Source organism: Aegilops tauschii, chromosome 6 (assembly GCF_002575655.3).
Source record: "Aegilops tauschii subsp. strangulata cultivar AL8/78 chromosome 6, Aet v6.0, whole genome shotgun sequence".
Classification (NCBI taxonomy): domain Eukaryota; kingdom Viridiplantae; phylum Streptophyta; class Magnoliopsida; order Poales; family Poaceae; genus Aegilops; species Aegilops tauschii.
The window spans coordinates 486,771,458-486,782,606 of NC_053040.3; the positions used below are offsets into that span (position 1 = coordinate 486,771,458).

Consider the following 11,149-nt stretch of genomic DNA (forward strand, 5'->3'; position numbering starts at 1 on the left):
TTAAACAGCATGGCATTGCACATTTCACATATATTATGGCTGGCTAAAAGACATGAGACTGCATAATTCCCATATATGATATAGAAACTAAACAGGTGGGATTACAGAACATGTCTAAACTAAGCAGATGACATATATGATGTCAAAAGTAGGCACTGTAAGGCAACATATGCATGATATGACTAACATCATCATGCCAAGGTAGAGCAAACACCTTGGGGGGTAAATAGGAGTGGTCAGCGGCGTCTGAATCCGCCTCAGAACAGATATCTTCCTATGGATTACAATCTGGAGAGGGGTGGGGAGGGTTTGCCATTGAACCCACCATGGAGCGATGTCTGCATGACATTGTATTGCCGCGCAAAACTCTTCTCTTTTTCTCTACATGTTCAGCATGACTGTGTACAATATCTGACATGCATACGAAAAAAATATGGTGAGATTATGTAAGGAGAGCATGCAGAAATTTAGAGTGATGGTAACAACCAGTGGATCGACGTTTTTCCGTTGAACCAAAATAGCCCTAATGGATCGACGTGAATGTATAGTAATAAGTGATGCAACAAGTGTACAACCTCTTTGCCGTAGCCGTGTCGACCTCAGCATCATTGGGTTGGTCGCTGAAGCAGTTGAGGCAGAGGTGGCTGTCGGAGGTGTGGAGGAAGATCTGAGGAATCTGTAGACGGCGTCCAGGGCACTGCTCTGTTGTGATGGATTGTTCTGTCGTTGGAGCAGCTCCGGTGAGCCGTAAGACGTCAAGGCTGAAGCAGCACAAGACAGACATCGTCAATCTCAAGTGGGATTTTAATAGCATCTCCAATAGATGATGTAAAATGGATGTAAAATTAACATCACCAAGAACCACCTGACTACAACAGATGAGGTGAAAACTGTTGACTCTGAACTTAACTGTCGAAACTGAAATTTACTGTGGAATCTGAATGCTACTGTCGAAACTGAACGCAATGGTAGTAGAGAGGCACACTTGACATGTAGTTTAGGGAGGGCCTGCAGTTCATCTTCAACCTGCACCCCCCTGAGCCGCCAGCCACCACAGGCCGAACCGCCGGCCCCAGCGCCGCCTCGCCGCCCCGAAACAACTCGCCACCGCCGCCCCGGCCAGCCCTCTAGGCCCCCCCCCCCACCCTGAACCCTAAGATAGATAGTGGGGTACCTCTCCGATGAGCCCCCGTCCCCGCTGCGGGTGGTTCTTCCTTAACTCCGGCGAGCCCCCCCAACCCCTGAAAATCGACTGACCCAAAATTCGATTCAGTCGACTGAAGTGTGGCTTAATCGGAGCAGAGTAGCAGCACGAGCAAGGGGGAGAGCAGTAGCAGCAGCTGGGCGAGCGAGCGATCGAGTGAGAGCAGCAGCAGCAGCAGCAGTGCGAGCGAGTGAGCGAGAGCCGGAGCAGCAGCAGCAGATCCGGCTGGTATGGACACCGCCGCCGAAGGGGCCTCGCACTGGGGGAGAGCCGCCGTGGAGATGTCGCCCGCGGCGCCGGCTTCAAGGTAGCCGCTCCATGGGGGTGCGGGATGGAGCACCATCAGCGCCGGGAGGTCGAGTTAAGGAGAAGGTGCGATGCGATGAGTGTACAACCTCTTTGGTGGCGCCGAGTAGGCCTCGGCTTCGTCCGAGGAGTCGGTGAGGATGCTGCGGTTCCGGTGGAGCAGGTTAAGGCGGCGCTGTGGGGATGGAGCAGCCGCGATAGACGAGGCGATCGTCGGAGCAGCTCCTTGGAGGTGGAGGACGGGGCGGCTGAACCGGCGGGACGACGAGATGGACGACGGATCCTCATCCGGGGAGGTGGACGAGGGACGTCGAGCTGTTGCGGTGGACAACGTCGTCGGGGAAGAGGCTCCGGCTAGGCAGTGGTGACGTGGCGGACGGAGGAGGGTGGGGTTTTGCGGCTGGAGCGGAGAGGTTATGGCGGCCTGGGATTTCAAATGGCGAAAAGGGGGCGATGGGAGAGGGTGAAGCATGACTTAGGGACGCGCTTGTCCAAAATGTAGGGTGTGTTACAAAAGTACCCCCCACCGATTTGATCTAGCGGCACTTTCGGCTCAGGGTTAGAAGGGGGATTTCGCGTGTCGGGATTTGGCAGCTGGAGGGAGTTTTCACGCGCGTTGTAATTTCGGGATAGCAAGGCACGGGTTGTGAAGGCGCCAGTTTTGGGAGCACGATATCTGAATTTTCGGGATATAACAAGACGCGGGTTGAATTTTAGGGACAAGACTAACATGTAGTAATAATGTACTTGTACGTACCAAATCAATTCGCACTTCCCTCAACCAAAAAGAAAACGAAAAAAAATAAAACTATTCACACCACACAAGGAGAGAGTCTTGCCCCGTTTTATTATACAAATGCTATTCAAAGCTACTCCCTCCTTCCATCTATATAGGGCCTAATGCGTTTTTCGATGCTAACTTTGACCAAATATTAGAGCAATGATATATGACATGCAACTTACATAAAGCACACCGTTAAATTCGTCTGTGAAAGGTTCTTTCAATGATATAATTTTCACATTGTGCATGTCATGTACTATTAATCTTGTCAATAGTCAAAGGCGGTCTTAAAAATCTCATTACGCCCTATATAGATGGAAGGAGGGAGTATGAATCCATGTTATGTCCCATTAAATTTTTTTGCTTGCTGTATAATGCATGTAACCTACTCATACCAACATTTTAGTGCATTCCAAATGTCTATACTACCGCTACAATTCGAACTAAATTTGAATTCGTTTCTCTATTTCAATAAGAATCTACAATCATGATTGTTGCCAACTTCAACCATCATAGTTTCCTTGCTACCCGCTAGATATAAATCGGACGGCCTATAATGCAGGATGGCAGGCACACCATCATCAACAACTCCATCACCAACATGTTCATAACCACACCATGTGTATCACCGTTATATATATTCAGAGCATCTCCAACAGGCGCTGAACGCGCCGCGCGCAAAAAACTGGTTTGCCGCGCGCCCATCGCCTGGTTTGGCGCGGCGCGCAGCGCTGGCTCCAGCAGCCGCGCAAAAATGCAGCGCGTGCGCCGCTCCAGCAGCGCGAAAAAAGTGCAGCGCGCGCGCCGCTCCAGCAGCGCGCGCGCTCATTCTACAAACTAGATGATACATCGGAAGCATAGATAAAATAAACTAGATAGATTGCATAGATAAAAACGATACAAAGGTATTTTTACATCGGAAGCATAGATTGCATAGATAAAAACGACAAACGATAAAAACTAGATAGATTGCATAGATAAACTACTCCAAGTCGCTACCATCATCACCATTATCATCCTCGCCGGTGTCGTCCGAGGTATCGAGCCATATGTCCAACCAACGATCATCGTCTGCCGTGAAGAACGACCTCCCACCTGCTGCAACGATATCGGACTGCGCATTCGCCAATGCCTTCCGCCGACGCCTGTCCAACCGCTCCTCGCGGCGCCTTCACATGTCCTCCTCGCGGCGCCTTGCCCAGTAGACTTGCTCGTAGGCGACGTCCTTCGGGTGGCGCCGGCGCCACTCCGCCATGACCCGCTCATCCTCCTGGGCGACGAGGAGGCGGCGCTGCCGCTCAGCGTGCTCCACACGGTCTTGTGCCGTGTTAAGACGAGGCGGCGGGGCGACGTCCAGCGCCTGCTGGAGCGTGTAGACGTCCTGGAAATTCATCTGCCCGCGCGGCCTGCCTAGGCGCCACGCCGCCGCATCGTACGCGCGGGCGGCCTCGCGCGCCGTCCCGTAGGTGCCGAGGCCGAGCATAGCCCGACGCTCCTCGGCGGCGCGGTGGCATGGTGGTGCGTCGGTGGCGGGGCGCTGGAGTGGTGGAGGCACGCGTGGCAGAGGAAGAGGAAGAGGAGTCATGGAATAGGCGCGTGGCGAGCGCCGCATTTTATAGGCGCGCCGGAAGCGGTGCGCAAAAAATGTTGCGCGAGCTGCCGCCTTTTCGCGCGCGCAAGCGGTTCCCGCGCGCGCGAGTTTCTCGCCACCGCTGGAGCGCGGCAAAACGTCCCGCGCGCGCTAAAAGCTGGGTTTACCGCGCGCGCGCGTCTTTTGGCGCGGCCGTTGGAGATGCTCTCACACATGCGTCGGTTTGAAACACTATGATAAATTCTTCAAATATCCGAATTCGCTTTTTATAATGAAGTATATATGATCTCTATTCGTCTTTTACACCCACACAACCCTCTTATCTTTGTAGCTAGCACTAACTTTCTCTTGTTCATGCACACGCCCACATCCCTCTCACCCTCCCTCAGCATTCTCTAGCTCCATCGCGCAAATTCGTCTTTTCACTTTAGGTCGTTCACCCACGGTGTGTGTAGGCCCCCCAGCTCCTTTACGGCACACATCGATCGATATGCCTCTCTAGCCAGGTGTGCCTAGCACAAACACAAGCTTCCCCTCTTCTCTTGTCACCGTCCATGCCTCACTCCCACCACTCTTTTCATCGTTCTCGTACTCGCACACTCCTCCCCCCTCGATATAGTATGCCTCTCGTACCACCTCCTACATGCATGCCTCTCTCTCTATCCTTCTCCTCGTGCCTCATTTGCTTCTAACACACACATGCATGTATACCGATCGATCTCCCAACATATACCTAGATCGACTTTAACTACCCCCCCCATCGATCGACGTACCTCACAAGTTATGTCTCTCCTTTCTCTAACAAAGGGCGATTGATCTTCCTATGTAGTTACGTCTGCTTACCACAGCCACATCGTCCCCCCTCATCATTCGTGCATGCCTCCTGACCCGTCTCTCACACGCACGTGCATAGACAACAAGCAGCCATCTCCTCTCTTATTGATATTGCGGGCATGCCCTCCGTTTGTCTAGCAAGCCTATCCCACCATTTGTTAGAAGCAACTCCACTACCACCCCCTCCAACACTCTAGCTTTGTCTCTCTCCCAACCTTATTCCTCTCCTGCACATATGCATGGATGTCGATCGATCTCACTTAATACATGAGGCAGATCGATCTCCTTAATACATGAGTTAGGCCTCTCTCCTCCTCCACACATATACCAGCCATTGTACCTCTATAGTTAATTGGGCCTCCCTCTTCCCCCACCACACACCGATAGTCGAGCGCTGCAGGTAGGTATCCATGCCACAGAGACAAACTGCACATGTCCCATCTCACGTTCCAGTAGGCCAGCCACTCTATATCTTTGACGTGGGCACACACAAATTCGATGGCACTCTTTATCGATCGCGCGCACACACACACATCATCCCTCTCTTCGATTCTATGGACACCTCAAGCCGATGATACCTCCACTCTCTTCTCGTGGATCGCCCCCTCTATATATATGTTATATCCAGGACTGTATTTCACACACATTGCATATGTTACATTTTTTGATTGACCCCCCCCCCCCAAAAAACTCTCTAGGTTTGTATCTCTCTCACACAACCCCACATAGGTGGTGTACGTATACAAGAAGAGAATAGGTGCACCGTGCACGTACTCACGCTTCGTGCCCAGCCACACCCGCGCGGGTACACGGTGGAGCTCATTTCTTTACGAAATGGCAGCCCACGTGCTAATTTGAACGCCTGTAGCGGTGGTTTACCTAGGGAGGTCGTGTACCACGCGTGCACGAAACAAAGTTTGACTTGATGCGTTGCCGCGTTATTTTTAAATAAAGTTATAACGCTCAATGGCACGTACACAGAATATAAAACGATTTTTATGGAGAAAAAGGTAGTCCGCTCACTATATACAATGGAGCCTGCCTGCCTGGTTTGTCGCTCTTCAGAGTATCTCACACAAGGCTGCGGTGGCCTCTCTCTCTCTCACCGTTGGTCACTGATCCGGCCGCATCCCGTCCGCCGGGGGAAAGGGAGTGCGGTGGCCTCTCTCTCTCACCGTTGGTCTCTGATCCGGCCGCATCCCGTCCGCCGGGGGAAAGGGAGTGCGGTGGCCTCTCTCTCTCTCTCACCGTTGGTCACTGATCCGGCCGCATCCCGTCCGCCGGGGGAAAGGGAGGAAGTGCATCGTTTCTCCGTTCGACGGCGCCGAGGCAGCACGTCCCGATCTGCGGTACACGCCGTTCTCTCTGACCAAGCTCCGGCGCGGCAGGGCCTACGCCACCTGCTCGCAGATCCCGCCCGCCGCCGCTCACCTAGTTACATCCCGACAACCTCCAGGTATCCCCTCCGGCCTTGCTCCACTGCCCGTCTTCCCACGTCGCTGCATGTGGATCTTCCATAGTTCTTTGCCCAAAACGTAGCTCGTCCGGCGTACTTTCCATATTGCATTCTCGTCATCACACCGTTTTAGACAAACACAACCGTGTTGTTATCTTCCCTTAGGACAAGGAATATGCTTCTTTTTTGTCGTCGCATGTGTCATCAACTGTTATTGGCCAGTAATTGTTTCCTTTCTACCTCTTTTTTGCAAACAGGGCTATCCATTTCACCTCGTTGCTATTGCGACCTTTTAGTGAACTGCACAAAATCACTTTTTTCTTAAGAGTGTTTTGTGCAGTTGTACTAAAATGTCACACGGGCAACGTCTCTACATTTCAGTGCGACTGCACAAAGGGAGATTGGTTTTGCTCTATCCTCCTCATCCAACTCCGAGCCTAATCTTCTCCAACTAGTTAGTCTTAAGAGAGACTACAAAGGTGACCGGCTTCTATTTGTGTGTTTATTGTTTCGTCAGCAGTCCTCTATTATCGTAATCACACTTAATATCTTTGGAACAGGGACGCTCAGCTCTATTTTAGTGGAACTGCACAAAATGATCGGAATGTTGCATGCTCCAGACAACTACTTTTTTCCCAACATGCCTTGTTGATTTAGACAGAGCTGGGGGGACGTTGCTGCCAATGAAAGCATGGATCAATTTTAATTTAACACCTTCTCACAACTCTGTCTTCAGTTGTGATGTAATTATTAGCTCTGATCTGCTAATAATTGACATGCATTAGCAAGGAAGTTAGTTTTTTATTGTTTCCGAAAGAGTATCGATGGCAAGACACGCGAAACAAAAGCTGAAAGCTCACACCATAGTACAATTTCATGTCGCTGGAAAATTATTTGTATAGTACATCAATTATGTAAACAAATGATGGAAGCTTGATAGCATTGCCAGAAGCCTCTTCATCATCCGGGTCCATGTGCCATGCACAAAATTATACTCCTTCGTTCCTAAATATTTGTCTTTTTACAAATTTCAAACGGGCATATTTTAGAGTGTAGATTCACTCATTTTGCTTCGTATGTGTACTCCCTCCGTTCCTAAATATTATATTCGTCTTTCTAGAGATTTCAACAAGTGACTACATACGGAGCAAAATGAGTGAATCTACACTCTAAAATATGTCTATATACATCCGTATGTGCCAGTCCATTTGAAATCTCTAAAAAGACAAATATTTGAGTAGTCACTCATTGAAATCTCTAGAAAGACAAATACTCCGGAGTATATTTAAGAACCGAGGGGGTAGTGCACAACCGCATGGGAGACTCAGCCCGGTCGTTGCGCCGCATTAATAGTGAGTAATGAGCAGTCAAATCATAAGCCCCACCTTTCCCACTGTAAGTTGCTCTGAAGAAGCAACCATCAATATGCTCTTCTTTGAATCCGCTCATACTACTCCATCCGTCACTGTTTATACAGCGCACTTCAGAAAAAAGAAAAAAAATCTGTGGGACCAAGGCGACTAGCGATCGGCCTGAAAAATAGCATTGGTAGTTATAGCACGGCATCTATTACTAGAGGGAATAATGCGTACACACATGCATGCAGTGCTTCCACCCCGGGTACACACATGCATGCACTTACTCCACTCCGTAGTAGTACAGTACATGGAGAGAAAATTGTGGACTTGATTGCGGTTACCACGCCCTAATTAATTGAGCATTAAACCAAACGCGTCTAAAGTCTCTCTGGTGGTGGAAATGCATTGAGAGAAATGCATCATAATGAAGCGCGCCCTGTAAACTGTGACGGAGGGAGGAGTAGTATGAAGGTGCAAAACCAAGTACGCGTATGGCCAGTCGGTCAACGCACCTCCTCTTGGCATATCACTGACATGTGGGACAGGAGTGTGAGCAAACCGATCTCAATTGACAAGAAAGAGCCAACCCGCCGTTCCTTGAGAGAGACGAGGAGCGAGAACACACAGACGGGCTCGCACGGAGGCCAAGATATATTTGAGCATGGTTGGTTGATCGATATCATTCATTACATGTTGGGCTGCCGTTTTACGCTCTTCTCCGGAATAAACGTGTACTTAGATAAAAAAATAAGAGTACAAACGCTCCACCATGCGGTTCTAGTAGTAGTACTACTCGTACTACTGCGCTTGGCTCTTCGCCTCTTCGTGAAGTCAAACAATGATGGTACTACAGTGTATGCCTCTGACAATCTGACACCGAATGGACTGATGCATGTCCACCGAGGGTAGGTTGCATTAGTCAAAAGGCGTAAGCGAGCTTCACCTTGTCCTGCAAGCTTCTCCTTGTTCTGCGAGTTGACGGGACACACCAAAAAGTAGTGCTAGTCCATACTCCCTCCTTTCCGGTTAATATGGCTTAATCTTTTTTGCGGGTAAATGAGAGAGCTTTATTCATATATAAGCATTCTTAGGACGATCAGCCAAGACACTGGTCACTAAGAAGCGAGGTACCCCGCAAAAAAAGAAGTAGGAAGCGAGGTGTTTCATCAAGCCAGCCCTCGGCCACATTCAAAGTGCAGCAAGCACGGTTCGCACGAAGATGCGCTGCAAGGTTTGCTGACCTGTTTACATGCTGAATAACAAAAAAAAGAGGAAATATTACCGAGCGCTACTATTTGTAATAGGATATGAGCCAGAATTAAGCGAGAATTGTGGCGAGTGTTCCATGCAATCAACTTCCATTATCACATGCGAGAACCCTCGAAGAGAACCAAATGTGTTGAAGATTGCTTTATCACATTTTAAAATTATAATAAGAGTGCAGACGCTCCTCCATCCGGTTCCTAGTACTAGTATAGTACGTACCTTTATAGACTATAGTAGTAGTACTAGTAAACTTTGCGCTTGGCTGTTCGCCTATTCGGGAAGTCGAACAATAATAGCACTACTAGTATAGTGTATGCTTCTGGCAATCTGACACCGAATTAACTGTTGCACGTCCACCGCCTGACCGAGGGAGAGCTTGCATTAGTCAAAAGTTTCTCCTTGTCCTGCGAGCAACCGCGCGCAAGCTTCTCCCGTCCTGCAACCTTCTCCTCGTTCGGCAAGTTGATGGGACACAGCAAAGTAATGCTAGTCCATAATGCCTCCTCTCCGGTTAATATGGCTTAATTTCAAACGAGATAAATACACTGTCTGTCACTGTATATTTGTAAAAATACGGTCAGTGGACTTCATAATACGCTCATTGCGCTCAATATATATATTTTTCGGTGTTTATACGGTCACTAGCTCACCCTGACTGAGTATGTGTGTGCATGCACGTGTAGGTTGAGCACTTGAGCGTGACCGTGTGTGTTCCGTCGTGTGCTCGGACATGCATGCATTAGGGCGTCGCGCGCGTTTTTGCGTCCATCTGTACGTGTGACTGTTGCATACACGTAGGGGGAGTACGTGTAGGGGCCACTAAGGAGCAGTCAAATCACACAGTAAGTTAGTCGGAAGAAGCAACCATCATTTCACTCTTGAATGACACGTACGCAATATAAAATGGTTGATATGGAGAGAAAAAGAAAACCACTATATATACACTAGCAGGAGCCTAAGCTACAAGCCTGCTTGCTTAGGTTGCTCTCTTCACAAGCATAGAATGACGGGCCTAATCCCGCAGCTGGGGGAAGGGAACAATGTTCTGCGTAGACGCGGTCGACATCGGCGAGGGAGAAAACCCACAATCGGTGCGTCCCAATCGGGGGTCACCGCGGTATGGGCCGATGCCGCGTCCCAACCGCCCTTCTAGCTACAGCCCGACGTCCCAGGTAGTCCATCTTCCTTTTGGAGCCGGCTTGCTCCACTGCCGTAGCTCCATCTCCATGTCGATCTTTCTCTACTTCTACCGGTTTCTACTTGTGATGAGTTTATGTTTCATGAACTAGTGCCAGTACTATTATTCTAATCACACTTCTTCAATATCTTTGCCATCAGGGATGCTCAGGTCGATTTTAGTGGAACTGCACAAAAGCATCATATGATCCGAGGGTGCCAGCCATCTTTCCTTCGACAGGTTCTATCTGGCCAGGAAATTAAATCATGTTTAGGGTTTAGGGTTTAAGTCATAGTGACCCCATCAGTAGTTTTTCTTTCGTACACGCTCTCACAACTTTTTTCTTTAGTTGTGAAGTAAATATTGGCTATGATCTGTGAATCATTGAGATGCATCAGCATGCGTGTTAGTTTTCCTTTGTATTTGATGGAATGTTGTAACGGGGCAACCTTGGAATAGGAATGAAAATGGAGTGGAAAGTTTCCGTTTTTCCGGAGAAAAAATGGAAACGGAGAGAAACCAACGTTTTGTTTCGTTGGATCGCGCCATCGAGTAAAACCAACATTTAAATCACGTCTGTCGTGTTCGTGTCTCACCCTCCTCCACGGCTCGACCCCACACGGTCGCTCGGCATGCCACTCACCGCAAACCGAGTATACGATAACTTTCCCGCCTGCTTATCGATGGATCGCGCCATGGAGTACTAGCACTACTGGAAGAGATCGACGAATTGGGGGAGGACAGCTAGCTGTAGCACGGACTCCCAAGAACTTTTTACATGCATGTTGTAGCCGGCTATTGCGACCTTTGAACGCGGAGCAGCCGCGTGCACCCGGAAGCGGCGCGGGCGACGCTCTCTCGGCCGGCGCGCCGCTTCAATGCCGGTGCCAGTGAGAGGTTGCGTCCGCTCTGGCCGGGCATGAATGCGGCACTGGCCGTTTCGGGCGGGAAGCACGTGCGCGTGATGAAGAGGGTTCGGGTTGGTCAGAACCGGCCGTGGCAGCGGTCCGGACGTGCGCAAACAAGAGATGTTGTACGTTAATATTGATGTGTATATAATTAACAACGTAAATAATGTGCCAGTTGGACAAATATGATTGGAGATGGAGATGGAAATGGAATTTTACGTAAACACGGATATGTATGTCTATGTCCATGTGTGTGTGCGCGACGACT

The 11,149-nt window shown here is 49.6% G+C and overlaps 1 protein-coding gene across 1 annotated transcript; it reads right to left on the bottom strand.

Annotated features, from left to right (window-relative positions):
* Positions 1-3,462: 3,462 nt before the first annotated feature.
* Positions 3,463-3,876, bottom strand: LOC109755287 (uncharacterized). The gene has a single exon (XM_020314196.1). It carries the CDS (start codon positions 3,874-3,876, stop codon positions 3,463-3,465), a length of 414 nt encoding a protein of 137 aa, XP_020169785.1.
* Positions 3,877-11,149: the final 7,273 nt, after the last annotated feature.